Here is a 23,799-nt window from a genome sequence, read left to right on the forward strand (position 1 = left end):
TTTTTATACATTACTACAATTGTGCTTCTTGAAATACTCCGCACCATGCTTTTGATATTCAGATTTGCTGATAAGAACTGGCTCCTTAGCCCAGGAAGCCATGCCACACCACGCATCAACGTCGGGGTTCTCCGCCTTGCGAACGTTTAGTTCTGTGCCAGAGGGCAAGTTTCTTTGCAGCTCAGAATGAAGACGCTCAGCGAATCCCCGATAGTTAGCCAGCCCACCTGAGACTATCACATTCTTGGCCATGTTTTCGCCAACATCTTTGGGATAGCGGCTAACTAGCATTGCAGTGACAATTTCAGTCACACCAGCCTGATCCACGCCTGCGATGTCCGGCTGGAACAGTACCTCGGGAACACGGATTCGTTCAATATTGAGATTGAGCTGGTAGGCCTGTTCGTGATTTTCTGGATCGAGTTCATGGGCACCGTACAAAAACTTGTGCACAATGCTGTGGCGCCAGTCAATCTTTTCGCCAAACAGGTCTGCAGTTGTGAAATCAGGGTCATGTTCGAGCAGTACCCTTTGGAGCTCGCTAATTCGCTCTTGTTCTTGTTCCGCGTCACTGTCTTCACCGTCCTCTTTCCGAATGTAGACTTGCCAGTCATCATCGTTAGCGCCAAATCCATCATCTTCGCCATCATCATTTTTTTTCCGACGTTTTCTTGCGCCGCCCTCGCCAGCAAGTTCGGCAATTGATTTCATACGCATTTGGGATGCCAGTGATTTTCGATCACTGAGTTCTTGGCGTAACTTTTCGCGATCACGGGCAGCTTGCTGCAAGATCTTGAGCTCATGGCGCTTGGCAGCAACCCATTCGTCGAAGTTATTGGTTCTCCATTCATCGTCTTTCGCGATGGCCTCAGCGGCCGCGGCCGCCGCCTCTCTCTTCTCTTGCTTCGCTTTCTGGCGGGCATCATAACTAGCTTTGATGAGTTTCTGACGTCTCTTCTCCTTCAGAGTTTCAGGATCAAGCTGCTCATCGGGGACATCAACGAGCGGAAGCACCGGCGGTTCCTCCTCTTCCTCATCTACCTCTTCTCCCTGGGCACGGGCTACCGCAATTTGCAGTTTCTTTATCACGCAATCCAAACTCTTCAAAGACTCGAAACCGTTTTTTCTGATTTCATTTTCGTCTTCTGTCTCTCTCAGGTTTTCAAGAATCTCCAAGTCACGTTGTTGCTGGGCCAATTTCTCTGCTCGAATCTTGGCTGTACGCTCCTGCAAGCGCCGTCCGCTTTCTTTTCTCCGTTCAGCAATAGCTTCGAGCTCTTGCTCGGTTTTTTCGTTACCCAAGGTCACAATGGGGGCCTGAACAATGCGTTCTCTGCCCTCCAAACCATCAAGGTCAAGATAGTGCTCCAGCTCATTCTGGTAGTCTTGAGAAACATAGCAGTGCTCCTTGATCAACATTTCAGCCTCTGAAACTTTAACACGGGTGGGGAAAAGAGGGTATTTCAATGCCAACAAGCTTTGCATAAACTCGGCTGCGTGACGACCACCCCAGTTAATCCGCTTAGCATTTGTTAAATCCGGCTCTCCGCCTGGTAGAATTGGTACAATAAACGTGGCCTCGGCACCACCGTGAACGATCACCCCGGCTTGTGACGGTTTACTGTTTTTATGGTAGGCGAATAGAGCATCGACGCCGAACCCCACGGCGGGCACGCCGTAAGCCTCAAAGAGCAATTCACAGAGCGTGCGCCGAGGCATTTTAGGTACAGCAAACTGCTCGTTGATAATGATAGGGTTCTTGACTCGACCTTTCGATTTGACGCCTAGAAGGTGAAACGAGTAGTCGAGGAGCTGCTCGACAGAATCCCAATTTACGAGAAACAGACCGTCGTACGGAGACTTTGAGTTTTGCTTGGCAATCGGATCAAGAAGAACGTCATTTCCTGCGGCAGTGATGTTCTTATTGTTCTTTCTGTCTCGATACTTTGCAGTGCGGCTGGTAAACACATGGGCTGGTTTTGACTGATCGGCCATGCCAATTCGCGTTTCGTGAGATCCCATATCAATAACGATTGGCACCTTCTCCTTCCAAACATTCGACGGTTTCGCCGGCTCTTGCGGAACAGGTGTATCGTTGAGTGTGTACACCATTTTGACAGACAAGCCGACGTAGTCAGCAGGACGGCTGATTTAATACGGAGATCTGGAATTGCTGAAAATCTAATTCTATAACTTAGAGCTTGGCCTTGGTGCCAGTCTCGGCGCTGAGGAGTTTAGCGAGTTCGTTGGCAGCCTCTTCGAGGTAGGACTGGAACTTGTGAGAGCCCATCTTCTTAGAGCAGATGTTGACCTGCAAATTGTTTGCGTTAATCATGTAGGCACATCCGAAACCCTCAGGAATAACCTCAGACCAGCCGTAGCCATTGAAGTACTCAGAAGACAACTGGGAGGAGGAGATGTACCAGGTACCGGAGTAAGCGAAGACGGGGTCCTGGAAAATGCCGGGCATCTGCTCGCCCTCCTGGAGCATCTTTTTCAGACCGAACATATGACGGTCGACACCTCGGCCCTCAGAGGCATCGGCAATGTACTTGACCTGCTGGTCGACGGCGAGACGGAACTTCTTGACCTTTTCAGCGTCAGAGACGTTAGCGTCCCAGAAAGAGCGGGCAAAGTCGGCACTCTCAATGGAGACAGAGCGGCAGGTTTCGGTGCGGCCCTGAGCGAACTTGCGGGTAGCAGCAGACTCATAAACAGGGCGGACAACGCCGTTCATGCGGAAGTAAGCAAGCTGAAGCAGCATTTGGAGGTAAGCATCAGGAGAGCACTTGAACTGCTTGATAAGGTTCTTGCCGTAGTTGTTGAACACCCAGACCGCGACCTCGTGCTGGTCGATCTCGTTCCAGAAGTCCCTCTCGGCGCGAGCAACGTGGCCAGCGATCTTGTCGGAGACGTTGAAAACAATCTCCTCAGCGGGGGCATTGAAGGAAAGCTCGGTTGTCAACTCGACCTTGTTGTTGAAGATCTCGTCGCAGACATAGTCGTTCAGGCGGTGCGTCTGGGTGCCATCCATCATAGAGTGCTCGCCCATGAAACCGGCAGTGCCGTTGTCATTAATGACGAACTGAACAGGCTTGTCGTAGAAGCGGTTCTGGCAATTGCCGTGCCAGTACTGATAAGTACGCTCAACGTTCTCGAGGGGGTAAGCGAAATCGAGGCAGACCACGAAAGCAGAGGCCTGGATTGTCTCGAGTGAAGCAGCATTAGTAGCGTCTGCGAGCAGATCGCGACGCATGTCGTACCAAACATCACGATTCTCGCTGGTCAAGGCACCGACGTTGGGGCCAGTGCCCTTGAGATCGGCATCGTTGTAGATCTTGAGCAGCTGGCTCTCAAACTCGGCAGTAGAGAGCTGACGGCCCTCGGGGGTCAGATAAGGAACCTTGTAGAAGCGGTTGCGGCGAGCAACAACAAAGTACTCATTGCCGGAAACGGGGTACTCGAGGTTACCGTCAACCTTGGGCTCAGGAACACGGCAGTTGTGGAACAGGTAGCGGAAAAGCTCCATATCAATTGGGGCCTTGCGCATGTAGTCAGGCTCCAAAGTCTTGGTATCGAGCAGACCCTTGAATTTCAGGGCTGCGGTGATGATGGCAGCAGCGCGTTTGGCTGGCTGAGTGAACCGGGGATCGTCCTTGTAGGAGTAAAAGTAAGAGACGTAAGGCACGACGGGGTCACGGTAAGCCATGTAGGCTGCCTCATTCCAAAATTCATATAGCCAATTCTTTACATTGGGGTCGGCGGCACGGGCCTCCAAACGCTTCTGGAGAACTTCACCCTGGCCTCCGGGCGCAATGAACTCCTGGACAAGCTTCTCGGTGCGAGCGTACGTCTCATCAATGACAAAAGGTTTGACAGTGCGGAGGTAGCGCTTTGCGGTCTCCTGCAAGGTAGGCACGGGTAACTTCGGTAGCGAGTTTTGGAAGCGGTATGTCTTACCGAGAACCAGGTCCTCCTTGTAACCGGCGGGGGCAGCGGTGGAATTCATACGAACAGCGGCTTTGACTGGCATACTTAGCGCTTGTTTCTTGCACAGCATCAGAGTTTTGGACACGAATGGGGTGTGGAGGTAGCGAAAAAAGTCGTAAGCCGAACCTTAAACGTTGGGCAGTGGGGTTTGACCGAGTCATTTATATACCACCCTTACCTAAGCCTCCGCTGAATGCCTACCGAGGTGCATATTTTGTGGGGTAAGCTGCGATTCCGGGCGCTGATTGGTGCTTGACTGTCAAGTTACCCAACGCAGCGACACAACGAGCGCCAAACTTTCATCAATTTCACAATTTACTGAGCTATAGATCCCATACCGAAAACGCTGTTGTTTCAGATGTGTTCCGACAACCGTCTCACTGGTCCGCTCCAGTCCATAGCCGAGCATGTGTTGTGCTGACCGCCGCGGTACTTGCACGGGCTTGTGACGATCTGCACCGGCCGAGGGACCGATTCATATTTCCGTTCGGTGGCCTCGCTGATCTGCGTGGTTCTTTCATGTGCGATGCCATTGATCCACCCCCTCGCCAAGCCCGCCTCTTGAAATTTCACATGCCTACTACCCCGGGTGCAACGATTTTCCACGCTAGGGTGGTCTGTTAGCTGGTTTGTCATCAGATCTTAGGTGTGTGTTTTTCGATACATTTCTTAAAAAATGTCAAATCTGGAGACATTCGTTCAACGCCACCGGAACAATCTGATTGCTGGCGCATTGGCGCTTGGTATCACTGGTGGTGCCTTGTATTATCTGTACAGCTCGTCCTCTCAAGCCGGCGGAGACTCCACTCCAGGATCTCCGGGGGCCAAGAAGGCTAAATCCAAGTCCAAGTCCAAGTCCAAGTCCAAGGGCAAGAAGAAGACTGGATCCAAGTCCTCAGTGCTTTCTCACGGCTTCCCCACCGAGCAGGTCCCTGTCACTGACGGACCTCGTTACCCCGTAATTGAGGATATGTCTGCGGTCAAGCAGCTCGACGAAAAGACTCGCAAAGAGATTGCTGACGAGTTCAAGTTGGCAGGTAATGCAGCATTCAACAACAAGCTGAACGATCTTGCTTTGGAGATGTATACTAAGGCTATTGAAGTCTATGATTCTGACGCTATTTACTACTCGAACCGTTCCGCTGTTTACGGTGCTCTCGAAGACTTCCCCAGCGTTGTCAAGGACACCACCAGGGCTCTGGATTTGCGTCCGGACTATACCAAGTGCTTCAACCGTCGCGGTTTGGCCTATGAGAGACTCGAAGACTACAGCGAGTCTGTTATGGATTACACGGCTGCCTGCATTTTGTCCAACTTTGAGGATGAAAATATGGGCCGTGCCGTCGATCGCGTCTTGCGCAAGCAGGCTGAGAAGATTGTCGAGGAACGCTACAAGACCGCTAAGATTGAGTGGCCCTCCCCCAGCTTTGTTTCTGCCTACTTGAGCTCTTTCCACAAGCGTGACTTGCCTGCCGACGTTGTTGATGCTGAGGAAGGAACCCCCGAGTACGACGTCAAGCTTGCATTTGACGCTATCGACAAGGAAAATCTGGACTCTTACAAGCAGGCCTTTGCTTACTTGGGTCAGGCTCTCGAGAAGGGTCTCAAGAACCCCGAGGTCCAGGCATTGGCTCTTGAGTTCCAGGCTACTTTCAAGTTCCTGCTGAACGATATGGAGGGTGCTATGCTCGATATTAACAACTCTATTGAATTGAACCCCACTGTTCAGGCTCTCATCAAACGTTCCTCTTTGCACATTGAGCTCGGACAGCTTGAACTTGCTAACGCCGACTTTGCCCGCGCTGATCAACTCGACCCCAACTCTGCCGACACACAGTATCAGCTCGCGCAGTTTGCTTTCCTCCAACAAGATTGGGACACTGCTATTGAGCATTACAACCGCAGCATCAAGATTGACGGTGATTTCTTGCTCGCTCACATCCAGAGCGCCGTTACCAAATACCGCAAGGGCGATGTTGAAGTTGCCAAGCATAAGTTTGAGCAGATGGTCAAGAAGAATGCTGACAACTCTAACGTGCACAACTACTACGGTGAGATCTTGCTTGACATGAAGGACATTGACGGTGCCAGCGCCCAATTTGATGAGGCCATTCGTTTGGAGCTTGCGAAGGACGTTGCTGCAATTAATGTTGTTCCTTTGATTAACAAGGCCCTCGCTATTGCTAGCTCTTCAACCGGCCCTGCAGGTATCAACAGTGCCATTGAGCTCTGCCGCAAGGCCGCTGCCATTGACCCTGCTTCCGACGTTGCCATCGGCACTCTGGCCCAGTTCTGCCTCCAGATCGGCCAGAATAGTGAAGCCATTGAGCTCTTTGAGCGCAATGCTGATCTCGCCCGCACTCGTGCTGAGCAAATCCAGGCCATCACGTTTGCCGAGGCATCCAAAACTCAGAACCGGATCTCCCGCGAGCGCCCTATTTTGCGTGAACGTTTGGAGATTGCGTCGCGTTACCGCCAGTAAACGCCTCAAAAAAAGTAAAACAGAATGTTGTATATACAATTAAAAGTTCTAAGCACTGCCGGTTCGTGCCAGGTTCTTCCGCCGGCGATAATTATACCACATATGAACCCGCTCATGCATGTCGAGACTGAAAGGCGAAATGACCTCAGAGTGATTCGGTCGAGCAACCGGGTCGCGGAGGTAAATGGCGTGGCAGGTCTCGTGGGAGACCTCCAAATGGTGCGGCAGAACTGCCATGGCAGCCACGAACTGACGAGGCACCCAGGGGGTGAACCACCGCTTTTCAGGCTCTGCCAAACCGTAAAGTTTACCGGTTGTTGAGAAGGGCAGAGCCAGTTTCATCTTTGCAAACTCCTCGGGATCGGTTTCGGGGTCTATCTCTGGAATTGGCTGGGGCAGTCGATCGACCCAGGTAGGATCGTAAGGAGCGGCCTTTCCGAGATGACGGAGACGAGAAGAGTAGCTTGTACGGATCTCGTCTTGTTTGAGCTGAACGAGCTCTGCACAAAGCTTCTTCACATCTGACTTATTGGCGACACCCGCAACACCAGGCTCGTGCTTGTCATAGTAGCGACCGGAAATGTCACGAACCTCATCAGCAGAGTATCCGGCTTCGTCCTTGGGAGGAAGGTGGCCTCGGACCAGGCCAAGCAGGGCGCCTGACTTTGCAGCGAGCTTTTCACCACCGACCTTCTCGCCCTTCAGAGCAGTCTCAAGAATCAGGCGGGGCTTTACAGCATCGATTTCACGCTTCATAGCCGTGTCGATCGATTTGTTGTGCTGCTCAATTGCGCGATTCTCCTTGGCGGCCTGCTTAGAGTTATAAACAACATGGCGCTTTCGGCGAGCCTCACGCGACTTCCACATCTGCCTGGGACTCTTGCGGCACCGCTCGAGGTACTTGTTGTATTTGCGAATAATGCGGTTGGTCTGAGTGATGGCTTCAGCAGCCGAAGGCTTCGGACGGCCCAAGCCCTCGAGAACACGGTTGGGGTCCACGCTGAACATATCACCGGCACGAAGAACATAGCCCGGCTGGCTGATCTTGACACCATTGACTTTGACGGCTCCTGTAACCACATACTGCGAAGCCTGACGCAAACTAGAAGCAAACAAGGCCCGGAACACTGCAGTGTCCAGACGACGCTCTAGAGCAACAAAAGTCTGTAAAGCATGCGGGATCTCTTGCTCGACACCATCACGCTTGGCCTTGGACTGCAAAGGGGACACCGAGGTCAGCTCCGATCGGAAAACGTTGCGGAACTGCGTCTCGGTCAACCCTTCACCGTGGTACGCACGAGACTCCTGTTTGGCAAAGAACAGCTGGCGGTACTGGCTATTGAATGGCCGGTTCTTGCGCCAGGTCATAGCATTATAGATGTTGAGCTTGTTAAACGACTGCCTGATCCGCTTTCGCACCAGCGAAAAGGGCGGCACTTTCTGTCGTCGAGGCATTTGGCTGAAAATTTTATGTCAGCGAAAAAGATTTCAGTATGGTGATTCGACGGTGTTTTGTGCGAAAAGATAAAATAGTTTTAAGCTCTAGTAGAGAGCTGCACCAAGTAACTTAGACTGATGGCCTATTTACATCCGCTCAAGAGAAACCTTCCTTCGGAAACTGTGCTTTATTCACTCGGAAACCCTCGTAGATTATTAATCATGTGGACTCCAGATATCGAGTCTGCTTTGTTTCGCGGAGTGTGCAAATTCAAGCCATCCGGGATTCACAAGCATTGGCAAATGATTAATGTCAATTTATTTATGAATGAAGTTCTGAATCCAAGCCCAGTCACGATCGACCAGTGCTGGGCTAAGCTCGGTGAACTTTACGATCTTGCCGGGGTTGAAGCAATTGAAGACGAGTCTCGAGAAGAAGCAGAGCGCGAGTTCAGGCTATCATGGGATGAATTTGGGGATTTGATGCTCGAGCACGCTCTCAACCCGGAGCCGAGCGAGGATGAGGACGAGGTCAAGGAGCCTGTCACACCCAGTGAAGAAGAGGAAGAGGACGACGGAGAAGGCGAGGACGGCGCAGGCGAAGAGGATGAAGATGAAGATGAAGAAAGTCAAAGGGCTTTGATGGACTCGCGGGCGAGCTCTGTCGATCCGGATGAGGACAAACGGTCCCGCCGCCAGCGAAGAGGTACAACGCCAGACGACGAACCGAAAGGGCGACGCCAATCCGGCCGCTTGGCTCGGGCTCGAAGTGCACCGAAATCAGAACAGAAGAGCGAGTCCAAAAACGAGCAGAAAAAACGCCGTGCAACCAGCGCAGCATCGACGCCCAAACGAAAGCAGCCGGCGGCTAAGAAGGAAGAAGCGCCAGCTGCCAAACGCCGCAAACGCAAGTAGTTATTTAATGTCAGATCTAATTGTTATTCTTACACTATTTGAACTCAAGCATCTCGACCTCGAAGATCAGGTTCGAGTTCGGCGGAACAAAGCCAGGGAAACCTCGCTCGCCGTAGGCATAGTCACTAGTAATGTTGATGACCGCCTTCTCGCCCAGGGAAATCTTGCGGGCACCTTCGTCAAGCCCCCGGATCACGCTACCGCGACCAAGAACGAATTCAAACGGCCGCCCGCGGTCGATGGACGAATCGAACTTCTTTCCCGACTCTAGCTTGCCCACATAGTGCATTGACACGGTCTGGCCTGGCTGGGGGTATGTCTTGCCGTCACCGGGTGTGATCTGCAGTACTTCGAATGCCATGGTTTACGGTCGTGGCAACCAAGTGGGTTGGGTTATATGACAACCGATAGCTGAGGGGGGTACTGAGGCGTTATTAGGACTAAAGATTTAAATGCAGACCATTTGGTCCTTTGGTTACCGTGTTGTTGCCAGGAAGAACAGTAAGAGCTCTTTTGTAGGTAGTATCGAAGATTCGCAGCAAGGGCAGCACCGCACGCTTGTCGTTCATCACCACCATGTCGTAGCTCAGTTTCCGTCGGCTGAACGGCAGCAGTCGTAATGATCCTCCTTTGGGTCCTTGAACAGCAAAGTCGGATGACGTTCCCATAGTCACTGCAAAGGTAAGAATGTGCGAGGTGCTGTTTTCAACATAGTAATCGAGGTGCACCGTGCCTCCATCCACGCGGGCAAGGCAGAGCGCCCGCGGCTCCTGGTGGGTTAAAGAGAGCCGCAGGGGGGGCAAAACATATTCATTCGAAATTTCCTGCGTTCTGTTGCGACTCCATGTAATAATAACGCTAGCCTTGCCGTCAAAACTCCGCAGATCGCGGCTCTTTCGCCGGGACACAAACCCAAAGCTCGCCCGAACCGGCTTGTTATGCACAAGTGATCCTTGATATTTCGGGCGTGGTAAAGATTCAATCTCTGCGTCCTCACTTTCAAACTCTACCCGGACATCATGCAACTGTGCATCTTTTATCAACGGAAGTACAGTGACCTGAAGCACCCACCCACGAGCAATCTTGGGGGTCATATCGTCTCCATCGGGTACAAACAGGTTTTTCCAGGGATCTGGATGGTATTGCGGGGTCAAATCAAATGTTGTGCGCAACATATTGGACGTATCAATGCTGATTGACTCGCTTGCCTTGACGGGCATAGGATCTGAATCGGTATGGTAAGTGGCAGCGACCCTTAAAGAAAATGTGCCCTGGGGTGGTGCAGTGTAGTCAAATGTTTCAATTGACTTGCTTTGAGCATCCACATCCAAAGTAGCTTCGTGTACCATCTGTTCATTGAGCCCTTCTTCGTCAAGGTAGACTTGTAGCTTAACATGAGATACTTCGGTCTCGTTGTTGATGATAGTAAGATAGCAAGCGGCCTTTTCTTGAGGCGCAACTTTTTCGAAAGTGTCAAACTCAAACGCAACCTGGGCTTTGCGTGACAGTATCTCAATTTCACGGGGATTCGGCAGCTGCAGGTGACGGGTTGTTTTGGACGAAACAGGATGCTGTAGCCACACATGCGCAGACTTGACTTTACATTCTTGCAGAAAGACAGGGTTTGCACCGAAAATATGGACGCTTTCCATTGTTACTTCGCCCGGTTCAGACACAGACATGCTTAGCTCGAATGTTTTTGGCTTGCCTCCAGAAAACACAAGATTCGCATCACCACTCGCGTATACATCCAGTTCTGGATCTGCACTTTCCGCATGCTCGATACTAACCGATTTACCGGTGAATATCGCTTTAATTGTAGCTAGGCGAAGGGTGCCATTGAACTTTGGATGCAGGGTTATTTGGCTGACAACTTTACGGCCAAGATAGCCCGACTGAGCATGAAACGTTCCTTCAACATCAAACAAACTGGTATCGAATCGACCCAGCTCTCTTGTGGTTTCCTCTAATTCAACAGATTCGCCAGTGGCCAGCAGGGCTAACTGAGCAGTTGCCTTCTGGACATCATCGCTACTCAGTTGAAGAATCTGGCGGGCCACCGTAGCTTTCTGGGGCCAGCCAGGATGCAGTAATGGAAGGGCACGCTCGTACGCGTCTAAAGCTGCTGCTTTCTCACCCAATGACAATAAATACTCTGCCTGCATTTGTAACGCATGACCAGCAGTATGTGGGAATGGCCGCAGGTCGGTGTATGCAGAATTGAGAGCCTCAATAACGTCAATATTAACAACTTTGTAAGGGTCCATATCAACTGGGGGCTCGGTGGCAGCTTTTGCAGCATCAAGATAAAGCAATCCTGCTCGGGGGAGCGCACTAGACAACCCTGGAGCTGCCGGGTAGAATGCTCCAACCGGTCGATTTAGGGTTGCATTTTTGACCAGATTCGCTAGCTTAAAGTAGTTGAAAGCCCGCCAGGCTGGTGTCGAGGGCAATTGTTGTACTTGCAGCAAATGCGTAACACTATGCAGATGGTATCGATACTTTTTCGAGGCCATGCTAGCATCTTTGAGATAAAGAGCATGCTTGGCAACTTTGAGGGCAATTGTGTCCAGCAATTCACGTGCAGCACACCATGCAGAAGCATCGTTAGGCTCGAGACCGTTGTCAAACAATTGACGAACACAATCATATGCAGATTCATACAATCTCAGGGCGCCCCTTACGTCGTACTTGAATTCAGAGAATATCGCAAGTTTCAGTGTATACCGTGCATCCCATCGCAACGAAGCAGTTTCAGAGGTGAGACGGTCGCGTTTATACCTCACTTCTCTTGCTCTATTTGCGAAGAAATCAGCAGAGTTGGTTCCGAGCAGCAGCCACAATGTTTCAACAAAAACGCTAGTTTCAACATCGTTCGCATCTGGTGGAAGCATCAGCATGCCTGTGCGTGGAGCCAGACCAGTTGACCAGCGCAGCTCGGCTACGGCAGACTCCAAATCAGCCGAAGCCACTGCTTCTGTGCTGGTGACAATTGCAACCAGCCGTATATCCAAAGCAGTTAGTTTTGTTTTGAGTTGGGTGATTTGAGATCCGAGCTCTTGCAAATCGGTTTGATTCGTGTATTCATAAAAAACCACCGCCGTGGACGGCCAGTACTCGCTATATTTTCGAACCCACTCGTAAGTAAACAATCCGTCAGGAAATAAAGAGGATTCCTTGTTTTTGGGAGACAAAATCGAGGGTCTCTCGCCTCTGACGTAGACAAACGCCTCATTGCACAGCTTCAAATGAAGAATTGGGCTGCCTAGTTTGACCGGCTCAATCCAGGGCTGCGTGTCGTAGCTCCGAGCTAGCAGTGCGGCTTTCACTACATCTAGAGCAGGATTCGACCGTACATCGTCTGCTAAATCAACTGATTGTATAGACAGAGGCGTTTGCTTCTCATCTGGTTTGCCGCCAAGGCCTCCTACCAAAACAAGCGGGACGAAGTGGAGGTCCATGTCAGCAGGTGACGAAAAGACGAGATTTTAGCTATATATGGAGCTATATATGTGAATCAAAAAAGGTCAATCCTATTTACTCGCCCTTCCATTCGGCCTTGCGCTTCTCAACAAAAGCAGTCATACCCTCACGGCGATCCTCGGAACCGAAGAGGCCGTAGAAGATGTTACGCTCGTAGCGGACACCGGTGGACAAACTGGACTCGAAAGCCTGGTTGACAGCATCCTTGCAGGCCATGACAGCGAGAGGGGCATTGCCAGCGATTTCGGCAGCAGCCTTGACAGCCTCGTCAAGGAGCTTCTCTGCGGGGAAAACACGGGCAGCCAGTCCCCAATCGAAAGCCTCCTGGGCAGTGAAGTTGCGACCAGTCAAAATAAGCTCCATAGCACGGACCTTGCCAATGGCACGGGTGAGACGCTGGGTTCCGCCAGCTCCGGGCATGGTGCCGAGCTTGATTTCGGGCTGGCCAAAGACAGCCTTGTCACCAGCGTACAGAATGTCAGCCATCATGGCAATTTCGCATCCACCGCCCAAGGCATAGCCATTCACGGCAGCAATGATGGGTTTGCGGCTGTTGATCTGATCGGACCAATGAGAAATGAAGTTGCCACCATAGGCCTTGGCAAAGTTCAAATCCTTCATTGCTTTAATGTCAGCGCCAGCAGCAAAGGCACGCTCGCTTCCTGTGATAACAATAGCACCGATTTCCTTGTCCTGGTTGGCCGTAGTGATAGCGTGGTTGATTTCAGAGACCAGCGCATTGTTCAAAGCATTCAGCGCCTTGGGGCGGTTGAGCGTCAAAAGACGTACACCAGGAGCAGGCTTCGAAACAAGCAGGTGCTCATAGGAGCCAGCAGTACTCATCATCCGACGGAAAACTGTAGACATTCTTGCTGCTTTTATATCGAGTTGGGAAGAAATCTCGATCATCGCTTTTGGGCGAGGGTTGTACCCCAATCCAGAGGGGGTACCCCGCGTTGGCTCGATGCATTTCGGCATTTCGGTATAAAGATCTTGGAAGTTTTCATAAATTAACAGGTTGCGTCCCTATGGATCGTAAAAAGTCTTTTTTGGTGGGCCGGAAATCCTCATTTTACGAGAGCACATTGACTAGCGACCTATTTACTTGTCGGCAGCATTCACTGCACTACTTGAGATCTTAGCACCAACAACCTTGTGCATGATCTGTTCGGGGAGCGGCCGTTCGTCGTAGTCACCAGGTTCGCCTGTGGGGATGTTCACATTGATGGCTGCGGTCTGAGATGTGTAGATGTCGATGTCCAGGGCCTCTTTGCTAAGGTAGACTGCACCGTCGTGACTGTTGTCAATGGTCAGACTAGGCACGGTGCCAGTGATTTGAAGGCCAAAGTTGCTGGAATTGATGATTTCAACACCGCTGACCAGAGTGTACACCAGCACACCAGTCTTGGCGCACTTGGTGATAGTGATCGAAGTGGCTTTACCTTTGACCTGGATCGTGCACTGCTGGCAGTTGTCAATGAGAATTGCTTGAGAAAGATCAGCATCAATCACGATCTCATGCTCGTCGACGTAGTTCTCGATGATCCACCGGTTGTTCTCCAGCTCTATACGGGGCTTGCGAGCAACAGCCGCAGGAGGGGCGGCCGTTGCGGAAGGTTTGGTCTTTCTCAAACCTCCAGGCTTTGGCGGGGCCTTTGGAGCCTCCTTCTTAGCACTGCGGTCAACATGGCGTAATCCCGAAGTAATAGCAGTTCCCTTGTTCAAATCAGCAAGGACAGCTGCCATACCAGTCGGACCACTTGCTGGTGTAGAGCTCTTTGAAGCAGCAGCGGTGAGAGTCTCAACAGACGGAGGGGGCGGAGGGGGAGGTGGTGGAGGACCACCTGCTGAAGTGCTGGCTTTGGAAGAGGAGCCCGAGCTGGTGTCCGCAGACAGCACTTCTCTCAGAGGCTTGCCATTAGCATTCCATTTCATTCCGTCAGAAAAGTCGTTTGTGACAGCAGCTTTAAGCTCATTCAAGTAACTCAGAAAGGCCTTTACCCACTCGCCGTGGTCCTTATTATCCTTCAACACCCGGTTGGCGTAAAACTGGGCACTGTCCTTGAAATCCTGGACATAATCTGCAGGAGCAGGAGTCGACACCCAGCCAAGAGCTGGAACACCCTCTGCAATAGTTGAAAGCTGGTTTGTCGCCGGTGAAGTGCGGTTGGACTCGCGAACATCCACAACCGCAGCAATCTTGTCTGCGAGCGGCTTGAGAAGATCCATGAAATCCTGGCTTCCTATCTCAGCCTTTTGGGCTCTGGACGCAAGCAGGACTATCTTGTTCGCTTCCTCAGCAGCATTCTTGAAAAGAACTGCCTGCTCGCCCACCAATAGATCTGCGGCCTTGGAAAGTTCTACCAAAGTATCCAGTTTGCCATTGAGCGCGGTCAAAGATGCAGGAATGCTACCCGAAGGCTCAATGTCAGACACGGGCGCCTTGGTAGCCACTGCACCTGGCGTAGCCATCGCAGGAGTATCGGCCGCGCTTGTCTTTACCGAGTCCCCGACAATATTGGAAGACCATTGGTTGGAGCTCTGTCCCTGAGCAACAACCACTAGATCTTCTAGACGCGAAGTCGCAGCTTCGAGACGTTTCATCAACGTCGTCATGTTGTAGCCGTCCATCCTGGGAATGAGGTAGGTTAACTGGTTAGGTTCTCGATTACCTGAGTTTAGAGGGCGTGGGCAAGGGGACGACCCCAGGCACGCGATAACTGAAAATTGGGTTGTGCACACTATTTGCCATGGACCACAAACAACTGGGTGTGCTGGACACGTCTATAACGCTTGTTCTACAGGAAATAGACCGCAGTTTGTCTGAAGCCAACCAAACACTCACCGAGCGAATTATACCGGCGGTTGTTCAATACAGTCAAGAGACTAGGAAGCTGAGAGAGAACAGTGTTATGCTTGAGAATCTATTTACAAACGCAAGGAATCTGAATGTTGTTAGGACCCTGCCGAAACAGCAGCCAGAGCAGACACAAGTATTATGCGCCGGGCTAGCTACGGTGTTTGAAGAGCCTTCCTCGGAGTTCGACTCATCGGTCTAAACCTTTTTACGCCATTCCGCCGTACAATCGCGGTAAGCCTGGAAGTAATCTTTACATTTTTTGCGGTCGTAATTGTTACGTTCCAGGCATTTCATGCTCATCTTTGCTGCCTCGGAACAGGGATCGTAGAACTCAGAATGGCCCTTATTGCGGAACCTCATCAGCTTCTTCTCACTGGTAGGGTCATCCGGAAACAGTTTTATGTCTCCATTCTTTACAAAGTCGACCTTTGAAGGATCCCGCTCTACGCCGTCGTCCCCGGCCATTATCTTTAGTCAGACACACAATCTTTCAGCAGGCTCAAAAAAAAGTTTAACCATGACTGCGTGCTCGAGATGTGGCCAGGAATCGAGGGTCAAAACTCGGGGCGAGCATTTCTGCGAGGATTGTTACATTGGGTTTCTAAATATTAAATTCAGAAAGAACCTCGATATCTTCAGGGTGAACTTTATGGCCAGCTCGGTGCCCAAACTACTTGTCCCCGTATCGTTTGGACTCGGATCGTTGGTGCTGGTGGATATGCTTGGAGAGTTACTGCTACGGCAAAGAACAAACCACGGTGGTAGAATTGGGTTCACAGTCCAATGCGTGTATGTCGGTGATGATATTATGGAATGGCCGTTTGGCGATGATCTCCCGCTAATACACATTCCAAAAGAGAAGATTTTCAGCGAAGCGTTCAAAATTGACGGGCAACCATTGACCGATTCACAATTGCGAGGACTTTCTCGATCCTCAATACAAGACTTGGAGTTTCAGCTCCGAGGCAGACTGATCTCCGACATAGCCAAGAACTACGAGGCGGTTGTCATGGGCTATTCAATGACGAGGTTATCCGAATTGGTGATTTCAGAAACAGTCAAAGGTCGGGGAGCTGGCATCCCGGACCTCGTTGCCCCTGGTGGGCGCGACCGCATATACCCTCTGCGAGAGATTCTTGATGATGAGCTGCAGAAATACGCGCAGCTTCGCAACCTCCAAAAATACGTCCGTCCTGACCGCCCAGTTCCTATGGTCACTAAGATGCAAAGCATTGATGAGCTAGTGCACCGTTACTTTGTTGATGTCCAGAAGGAGTTCCCCGCGGTAGTGTCGACAGTAGCCAAAACGGCCTCCAAACTTGCTCAGGATACTGAAGAGTGCAGCGTGTGTGGGGATGGCCAAGGCGTCTGCTATGCTTGCAATGTCATGCTGAAAGCTCGAGATAGCGAAAAGGTGATTGAGCGGATGCCTACGGACGACATTCTTGCAAAGTATTTACTCGATTAAGTTACATGGGCTATTCGCGGCTACAAGTGCGAACCAAGATAAGAAATATAAGGATGGTTGGGGCATGTCTTGGGCTCCAGGAAAGACTGGCATTAGAAATAAAATGAATGGTGAAGATGCAGATAAAATAATAATAATAATAATAATAATAAAACAGAAAGCATTCTCTCACATTACAACACAAGCCTTGTGTCGAGATTTGTGCTTCTGTTCTCTGCGCTCTTCAGGGATGTGTGCGGCAGCATATGGGATTTCGGGGGCTTGAGCGAGGTGATCTACTTCTTGTAGATTTGGAGATGAGGAGGTTGACTGGGGAGGGGAGGGGTAGGCTTCGTTCAGATGGGCGAACGACATGACTGACGTGAATCTTCGAATGCTTTTCTTCTCCTTCAGGCGAGCAAGTGATCTCTTGACTGCTAAAACTTGCTTCGAGGGCCGGTGGTGTATTCTTGTTTGCACGCTGTCGAACGACGAACCGGAGATACTGGGGTTGCGTAACGAGGACCCAACTGCGGAGTCTCGTCGAGCAAGCTGTCGAACCAGAGACTCAAAAGCTTCATTAATATTAAGGTATTCCTTTGCAGAGGTTTCGAAAAACGATGCGTTGCCCCACTGCTTGGCCAGAAGCTGAGCCTCGGCCAACGAAACAGCCCGTGTTTCGGCAAGGTCACATTTGTTACCCACAAGCACCATCGGGACGTTGAAATTGTCCTTGAGGCGCACGACTTGATCGCGCAGCGACTTGAGCTCCTCGAAAGAGTTTCTATCCGTGACCGAGTACGCCAGAACAAATCCTTCAGAATTCCGTATGTAGAGCTCTCGCATGGCAGTAAACTGCTCGATTCCAGCGGTATCTAGAATCTCCAGGCCGTAGCTGCGATCATCAATAACAGTCTGCTTGCGGTAAGAGTCTTCGATGGTGGGGTCGTACTCTTCAAGGAAAACCCCTTGCACGTACTGCGAGGTGAGCGCGGACTTGCCAACACCTCCAGCACCCAATACGGCGACTTTATATTCCCGCATGGAGATTGATATCAGAAAACGTTTATTGCAATAGGGAAGATGGGAATGATAAAAGAGACTTTTAATGCTGACAGTGGTTGTCCAAGTTACGCGTAGCTTGCGTGCCTCCGTAAGCTCCAGAATAAACAATTACGCGTCCGAGGGTAATCATGTGACCCGAAATCGACCAGGTCCACAAGTTTTGAATATGCAGAGCACGATGGTGCATTAACAAGAAAAACTATGAAACTGGTATGGATTCGAAACCCTGTAGGAAATAGCCGCTGCTAAGGGTCTTTACGCCGTCCGTGCGTTCGGCGACTCTGCTTGCAGAACCCCCAAATTGCCTGGGCAACGTGCCATTGTGACGGCAACCGCCTTGTAGCCCATGTTGTTACAGTGGATCTGAGGAAAAAATCCTACTCTTGTTATGACATCGAATAGCCAAAAATAGATCCGACCACATCCTGGCGGTGAACCAGTCGTTGGTCCCTTTGGGTTGCCTTGAATACCCCATTCTCGCGTCCCTCCGAGCACTGAGTCGCTTCTATGCACTCTGCTGCTTCGAACGCTCTGGGATTCTCGACAGAAGGGCTAGGGCTAGGGTTTTGCTTTTCAACAGGGCTCAGGCAGCAGGTCGAAACAAGAAGTCTGAATAACTGCCAAGTACTGGCGTGCAAGGGAATTAAAACCTAAAGTAGATAGTCACAAAATAAATAGGAAATGCTATCTTGTATATGTTGTTTCTAGGGGTTGCAAATATTATAAGGGGAAGGGTGACGGCAAAGGCAAACTGTGAGGGATTCGCCGTCTAGCATTCAAGAACGTTTTCGCACTAGAAAAGAGTCCCTCATTTAAGGAAAAAAAAAATAAAAAGAAATAGATGGTGTTTGGTTCAGGTAATGCGCCCCTCTGGAAGGTGAACTAGGTAGGTGCATGTACCGCCCATATGAAACTTGGAATCAACCAAGCCGAATTCCAGTTTTTTTTCAGAATAAATAAAAAAATTTTTAATCGTTGAAGTTTGCCCCGTCGGAACTGCTCGAATCCGCCCCCGATCCACTGCTGCTGCCGCTGCTGCCGCTGCTGCTGTAAAAATGAGCCGCACAGGCATTGCAGTGGTTGACAAAATCTTTTATGGTAGCAAAATCGACTCGGCAATGGCGGCAACGGCCAGAGGTCGTACCACTGTGAAGTCCGTCTTTAAGAGGCTCAAAATGGACAAGTCGAAGGTGTCTTTTCAAGACATCAAGTCTATTGAAGGCGCCACTGTTCCGGTGGCACGACTTGAGCGGGGTCCAAAACGGACACTGCAATTTTGGCTTCTCGTGAGACTTGATGTGGCGCCGCTGGTCACTGGCTCGGGTGAACGACCACTCGCAACCGTCGTAGGGGCATCTATACTGTCGTTTCGAGCTGCCAACAACTGGCACCTTTGACTTGTTGCTGTCATACAATGGATACATTCCATAGGGCACCATCGTCGGGATGGAATTAGTCATTGCTAACATCGAACCGATCGACGATCCCGAGGATGTTGATGATGCAGAGGATGCAGAGGATGCAGAGGATGCGAGCTTCGAGTCCGAAGATGATCTAGCGTCTGTGCTGGACCTCAGCGCGCGAGGCGACTGATTCGAAGAGGAAGAAGAAGCGGTGTTGGGGGTCTGGTAAAGACCATGGTTCAGCGTACCTGGAAACACAATTCCAGGCACACCCGTAGGGATACCGACAGGGTAGAATGAAACGCCTGGCGGGTAAAAATGATAATGAAAAGCAAGGGTGTATGAGGGGTCGAATCCTGTCATGATTTGCTGGGGAGACGGTAATTGAGTTTGGGTTACTGCTGGGCTCATGGGGACCCCAGAAGCACCGCTGGTCGCAGATGACGTACAGTTCTCGATCGCGGGCAACTGGGGACCTGGCAGTGGAGGATACACCATCGGGTGCAGAGGTGGCATAACCGGCATGTTGGCTGCAGGTATGGGCACTGCAACGGTCGCTATTGGCAACTGGGTCGGCTCGATTGACATAAACCTCGCAGGCATCGCACCAGCTGCCATAGGTTGTTGACCTTCAGATGGTGTTATAGGCTGAGCTACAGGAAACGGAATAGCAGTGACCGGATATTGGGGGTGAGCGTGTGTGTGAGGGTGCGTATGAGTGTGAGGGCGATTCGCCCGAGGTGGGTCCTGGCGTAAGAATTCCCGATTAGGTCGGTCAACGACAGGTTCTTGGGAAGGAACTTCTTCACTTTCCTCACTATTTGACTCCTTTCGGTCTCCAGAGACCCCACTACTGCCGGAACTTATTGAGTTCGTGCCTGAGCTGATGGAGCCGGTGGCTTCGCTAGTGTTTCCAGGTGTGATATATCCATCAGAAGTGGTTCTCGCTGGCTGATTTGAATGCGGCCGAAAATTTTCTTCCAGTTTCGCCCGTTTGAGTGGCGGCGGCTGTTCATCTAATGCTGCGCTAAAGTCCTTGGAGTTTGGGGACAAACTTTCGGATGCCACTGCGTCTGCTGAAGCTTGGTTTATTTGCATATCCACACCCTTATTGGCGTTTTCGTTCTCTGGATTCATCAATATATTGTGTTCTGGAGAGCGGCAACGAATATATCGCAAGACTCGTTCACGAGTTTTAAGGTAAAAAACTGGAGGTCCTACTTGAAGGGGGGATGAAAGGTGGACGTGCGGAGGGGGGGGTCTTCTAGTCGTGTCCAATACAGAACAGCAAGAGGAATAAGATTCAATTCTTATAGCTTGTACAATAAAATCAAAAACGGAAATTCAGATAAATTTTCGTTATGCTTGTCAAGGTGGAGGATTCCCATAACTTGCGAACCTTAAACTAAAGTGCGCCTTTGCTTGGTCTTCCAACAACCAAAATTGGTCAGCTGAGGCCATCTCGCATGCATGCTGCGCACGAGGCGAGCGGCAGATTTAGCGCAAATGCTTCAGCTTGTGCCGAAAGATGCGATGAGGTCGTAAAAGTTGGATCGGCTGACAGCGACCCGGTGGGCACCTTATAATATCAGGACAATAAGTACCGTCTCATTCTGCTTCCCATAATATTGTCCTTTGTGTTAAGCCCGCTTTCTGCAGCCCAACTCCCAAGGGTTCCGCTCGCCCATTTTTTTTTCAAAAATTCTGGGGGAACGTGGGGGTCGTTACTTGTACAACATATACCTTTAAGCTGTATATTTGATAGATCCACTGTGAGCTTTGTATGTATGTTTCTGCGCTTTTCGGGGACTTCCCACCTCTCCTCTAGCCCGTGTGAGCCCTAGTCATGTCAAACTGTGGAAGCCATGCAGCATAAACTATCATCAAACTTGACCCTCCCAGCTCGATTTCGGCCCGATCCAGGTTAAGCGGTCATTGCCCAGTGCCATACACTTATTAATTATCTCTAACTCTTCCTCTTTATTACAGCTAATGTTCAAAGTTTTTTTTTTGACGAGTTTAGCTTAAAAACTGGCCTGCCACTACTTCCTTGCTTCAGCGGCATGTTTTTTGCTGCGATCACGATTGTTTGACTCATGGCTGGTATCGCACGGAGGACCGACAACGTTTCGAAAAATCAGACTCCCTCAGATACTAAATGTATATACACTGCTTATGAATTGAGTGCTTTTGCCTTGCCACAATGGTATTCTAGATCTGAGCGCTCGCAGATCTCGACGATGGCCAACCTCCCCTGCAGCCACGCCACAAACATCGCATCACCGGAACCTGCATAGAGGTACAACTTGGGTGTTACCTATACTGGGCCGTTTTTTCTCCCAGCCCGTTTCAAACCCTTAACCGTATGACTTGGGAATACAGGCCGTTAGATAAGCCCTACGCACAGTAATGGAGCTCACCCTCGCAGAAATCGACCAGCAAGAAGCAAACACAATCCTACAGGCATTCAACTCAGACATTGCTTTTGAAATTGGCTGCAGGTTGCGAACGCTGGCGCTGAAAGAGTTTGACAGGCCTGCCCTGCTCCAAATTGTTTCAGCAACTGGCTTGGTCTACTTCCAGGCCAGCTCTCGCCCGGGCACAATTATAGACAACCAGTTTTGGGCAGAACGGAAACGTCGCACGGTGCTGCACTTTTACCGCTCGACTTTCTACCTTGGTACAAAACTCAGAATCGAGGGCAGAGAGCTTTACAACACGTTCAAGCTCCCTGAGGATCAGTACTCTCTAGCTGGAGGCGGCTTCCCTATCAGAGTCAGAGGCACCGAGGGTGTTCAAGCGGTTATTGTAGTCAGTGGCTTGAAACAGCACGAGGATCATGATCTATGCTACCGTGCTTTACGTGAATACATTGAGTCTGCCGAAGAAGCCGCCCTTTCTATAAAACCGTCAAAAGAAGACTCAATTGAAGCCTAGTGCTTATAGTTCATCTACCAGTAATTTCATTTAGTCAGAAAAAAATCCTGAACACGAACCGCTTACATCACCATCACAACAAAAACCTGTCGAGAATGTCGTTTCCGAACTCGAATTCCGGCAGCTCAACAGGCGGCTTTTCGTTCTCTGCACCCGGTGGTACTCAATCTCAATCGGGTGATGGCAAACCAGTCTCTTTGTTCGGTGGCGGATCCTCGGGATCGGCCCCGGCCTTTGGTGCGTCCTCAGGAACCGCATCTTCTGGCCTCTTTGGATCTAAACCGGCTGCGTCTGGTACTAGCGGAAGCCAGGCTCCTGGAACTACCACTGGGTTGTTTGGAAACACTGCCGCTCCTTCAAGTGGCGGATTGTTTGGCTCGGCAAACAAGCCTGCTTCCGGTGGGCTTTTTGGCAGCTCCGCTGCGAGCACTGCTCCCGCAACCACTCCTGCCGCTGGAGAGAGTGGCTTTACCTTTGGAAAAACCGATTCAGCTGCAAAGCCGTTTTCTTTAGGTCCGGCATCTACAGAGAAAAAGGACCAGGCCCCTGCGGCATTCTCCTTCGGTGCCAAACCAGACGATAAGAAAGACCAAGCCGCGCCATCACTGTTTGGTGCCTCCTCGGCACAGAGCGATAACAAACCCGCTTTCTCTTTTGGTGCTTCCTCCGGTGCCTCTTCTACTCAAGAGCAGTCTAAGCCTCTGTTCGGTGCCAAACCTGAGGAAAACAAAGACAAGCCAGCATTCTCTTTCGGTACTAAACCTGAAGAAAAGAAGGATACGCCCGGCTTCTCTTTCGGCGCTAAGCCTGAAGAAAAGAAAGATACGCCTGGTTTCTCTTTTGGTGCGAAACCTGAAGAGAAAAAGGATCAGCCCGGTTTCTCGTTTGGTGCAAAACCTGAAGAGAAGAAAGATCAACCTGGATTCTCATTCGGTGCTAAGCCTGAAGAAAAGAAGGACCAGCCTGGTTTCTCATTGGGTGCTAAACCTGAGGATAAGAAAGATGATAAGCCGGCGTTCTCTTTAGGATCAACCCAGAAGGAAGATGACAAGCCGGCCTTTTCTTTCGGATCCAAACCCGAGGAGCAGAAGAGTGCATTGACAGACAAAAATAATGCTACAACCAGTGCTGCTGGCAGCGCAGGTGTTGTTGATCCTGCAAAGGCTGAAATCAGTCCATCTGTTTATCTTAAAAACAAGTCTTTTGAAGACGTTGTTGCCAAATGGACCTCTGCTCTCTCAAAGTCCACAACTAGATTCAAGTCTCAAGCAGAGATTATTGCCGAATGGGACCGCATTCTCGCTGATAATGGCGCCAAAATCAGTGAGGTCTACAATGAAGTTGTTGCTGCCGAGCAGACACAAACACGAATTGATGATCTTTTGAACTACCTTGGTCGACAGCAAGACGACATGGAGGCTATGCTCGATAAATATGAACGACAGGCCAACGAGATTCTCCCAGAGGGCAGTGCCGACCGTCTGCAACCAGTTGATCGCGAACGCAGCGAGGCCTACGCTTTAGCGCAGCAGGTGAACACTAAACTTGATTCTCTCGAGACCCAACTGGTCACTGTCATCGACGAAATCAATAAAGTTACAAAGGACGCTAATCAGCTCAAGGAAGAGGACCCTCTCGCACAGATTGTGCAGATCCTTAATTCACATGTTGCCAGCCTTGACTGGATAGATGAGAACGCTTCAAAGCTGCAGGAAAAGCTAGGGAAAGCTTACTCGCAGTCCTCACGACTGCAGTTTTAGTAGAGCCAAATCTAAGGTCA

General features: G+C 50.5%; 15 protein-coding genes across 15 annotated transcripts; 5 read left to right on the forward strand and 10 right to left on the reverse strand.

Annotated features, from left to right (window-relative positions):
• Positions 1-3: 3 nt before the first annotated feature.
• B9G98_02062 (Actin-related protein 5) lies at positions 4-2,112 on the reverse strand (the record flags this gene model as incomplete). Its single annotated transcript, XM_024808619.1, has 1 exon — positions 4-2,112. One exon carries the CDS (start codon positions 2,110-2,112, stop codon positions 4-6), a length of 2,109 nt encoding a protein of 702 aa, XP_024664387.1.
• Positions 2,113-2,194: 82 nt separating this feature from the next.
• On the reverse strand, positions 2,195-4,060 carry B9G98_02063 (Carnitine O-acetyltransferase, mitochondrial; the record flags this gene model as incomplete). Its single annotated transcript, XM_024808620.1, has 1 exon — positions 2,195-4,060. The coding sequence occupies one exon, from the start codon at positions 4,058-4,060 to the stop codon at positions 2,195-2,197; it is 1,866 nt and encodes a 621-aa protein (XP_024664388.1).
• Positions 4,061-4,666: 606 nt separating this feature from the next.
• B9G98_02064 (Mitochondrial import receptor subunit tom70) lies at positions 4,667-6,472 on the forward strand (the record flags this gene model as incomplete). Its single annotated transcript, XM_024808621.1, has 1 exon — positions 4,667-6,472. The coding sequence occupies one exon, from the start codon at positions 4,667-4,669 to the stop codon at positions 6,470-6,472; it is 1,806 nt and encodes a 601-aa protein (XP_024664389.1).
• Positions 6,473-6,520: 48 nt separating this feature from the next.
• Positions 6,521-7,927, reverse strand: B9G98_02065 (37S ribosomal protein NAM9, mitochondrial; the record flags this gene model as incomplete). Its single annotated transcript, XM_024808622.1, has 1 exon — positions 6,521-7,927. The coding sequence occupies one exon, from the start codon at positions 7,925-7,927 to the stop codon at positions 6,521-6,523; it is 1,407 nt and encodes a 468-aa protein (XP_024664390.1).
• A 120-nt stretch (positions 7,928-8,047) lies between these two features.
• B9G98_02066 (Chromatin modification-related protein EAF7) lies at positions 8,048-8,824 on the forward strand (the record flags this gene model as incomplete). Its single annotated transcript, XM_024808623.1, has 1 exon — positions 8,048-8,824. One exon carries the CDS (start codon positions 8,048-8,050, stop codon positions 8,822-8,824), a length of 777 nt encoding a protein of 258 aa, XP_024664391.1.
• A 34-nt stretch (positions 8,825-8,858) lies between these two features.
• Positions 8,859-9,185, reverse strand: B9G98_02067 (hypothetical protein; the record flags this gene model as incomplete). The annotated part of the gene is made up of 1 exon (XM_024808624.1): positions 8,859-9,185. One exon carries the CDS (start codon positions 9,183-9,185, stop codon positions 8,859-8,861), a length of 327 nt encoding a protein of 108 aa, XP_024664392.1.
• Positions 9,186-9,264: 79 nt separating this feature from the next.
• B9G98_02068 (hypothetical protein) lies at positions 9,265-12,285 on the reverse strand (the record flags this gene model as incomplete). Its single annotated transcript, XM_024808625.1, has 1 exon — positions 9,265-12,285. One exon carries the CDS (start codon positions 12,283-12,285, stop codon positions 9,265-9,267), a length of 3,021 nt encoding a protein of 1,006 aa, XP_024664393.1.
• A 76-nt stretch (positions 12,286-12,361) lies between these two features.
• On the reverse strand, positions 12,362-13,174 carry B9G98_02069 (Enoyl-CoA hydratase, mitochondrial; the record flags this gene model as incomplete). Its single annotated transcript, XM_024808626.1, has 1 exon — positions 12,362-13,174. The coding sequence occupies one exon, from the start codon at positions 13,172-13,174 to the stop codon at positions 12,362-12,364; it is 813 nt and encodes a 270-aa protein (XP_024664394.1).
• A 234-nt stretch (positions 13,175-13,408) lies between these two features.
• B9G98_02070 (Adenylyl cyclase-associated protein) lies at positions 13,409-14,938 on the reverse strand (the record flags this gene model as incomplete). The annotated part of the gene is made up of 1 exon (XM_024808627.1): positions 13,409-14,938. The coding sequence occupies one exon, from the start codon at positions 14,936-14,938 to the stop codon at positions 13,409-13,411; it is 1,530 nt and encodes a 509-aa protein (XP_024664395.1).
• Positions 14,939-15,362: 424 nt separating this feature from the next.
• B9G98_02071 (Cytochrome c oxidase-assembly factor COX23, mitochondrial) lies at positions 15,363-15,632 on the reverse strand (the record flags this gene model as incomplete). Its single annotated transcript, XM_024808628.1, has 1 exon — positions 15,363-15,632. One exon carries the CDS (start codon positions 15,630-15,632, stop codon positions 15,363-15,365), a length of 270 nt encoding a protein of 89 aa, XP_024664396.1.
• A 52-nt stretch (positions 15,633-15,684) lies between these two features.
• On the forward strand, positions 15,685-16,635 carry B9G98_02072 (Cytoplasmic tRNA 2-thiolation protein 2; the record flags this gene model as incomplete). Its single annotated transcript, XM_024808629.1, has 1 exon — positions 15,685-16,635. One exon carries the CDS (start codon positions 15,685-15,687, stop codon positions 16,633-16,635), a length of 951 nt encoding a protein of 316 aa, XP_024664397.1.
• Positions 16,636-16,803: 168 nt separating this feature from the next.
• Positions 16,804-17,658, reverse strand: B9G98_02073 (Ras-related protein Rap-1b; the record flags this gene model as incomplete). Its single annotated transcript, XM_024808630.1, has 1 exon — positions 16,804-17,658. The coding sequence occupies one exon, from the start codon at positions 17,656-17,658 to the stop codon at positions 16,804-16,806; it is 855 nt and encodes a 284-aa protein (XP_024664398.1).
• A 989-nt stretch (positions 17,659-18,647) lies between these two features.
• Positions 18,648-20,219, reverse strand: B9G98_02074 (Transcriptional regulator STP4; the record flags this gene model as incomplete). The annotated part of the gene is made up of 1 exon (XM_024808631.1): positions 18,648-20,219. One exon carries the CDS (start codon positions 20,217-20,219, stop codon positions 18,648-18,650), a length of 1,572 nt encoding a protein of 523 aa, XP_024664399.1.
• Positions 20,220-21,491: 1,272 nt separating this feature from the next.
• On the forward strand, positions 21,492-22,019 carry B9G98_02075 (hypothetical protein; the record flags this gene model as incomplete). The annotated part of the gene is made up of 1 exon (XM_024808632.1): positions 21,492-22,019. One exon carries the CDS (start codon positions 21,492-21,494, stop codon positions 22,017-22,019), a length of 528 nt encoding a protein of 175 aa, XP_024664400.1.
• A 95-nt stretch (positions 22,020-22,114) lies between these two features.
• B9G98_02076 (Nucleoporin NSP1) lies at positions 22,115-23,779 on the forward strand (the record flags this gene model as incomplete). Its single annotated transcript, XM_024808633.1, has 1 exon — positions 22,115-23,779. The coding sequence occupies one exon, from the start codon at positions 22,115-22,117 to the stop codon at positions 23,777-23,779; it is 1,665 nt and encodes a 554-aa protein (XP_024664401.1).
• Positions 23,780-23,799: the final 20 nt, after the last annotated feature.

The sequence above is a fragment of the Wickerhamiella sorbophila genome (genome assembly GCF_002251995.1).
Source record: "Wickerhamiella sorbophila strain DS02 chromosome Unknown contig3, whole genome shotgun sequence".
NCBI lineage: Eukaryota > Fungi > Ascomycota > Dipodascomycetes > Dipodascales > Trichomonascaceae > Wickerhamiella > Wickerhamiella sorbophila.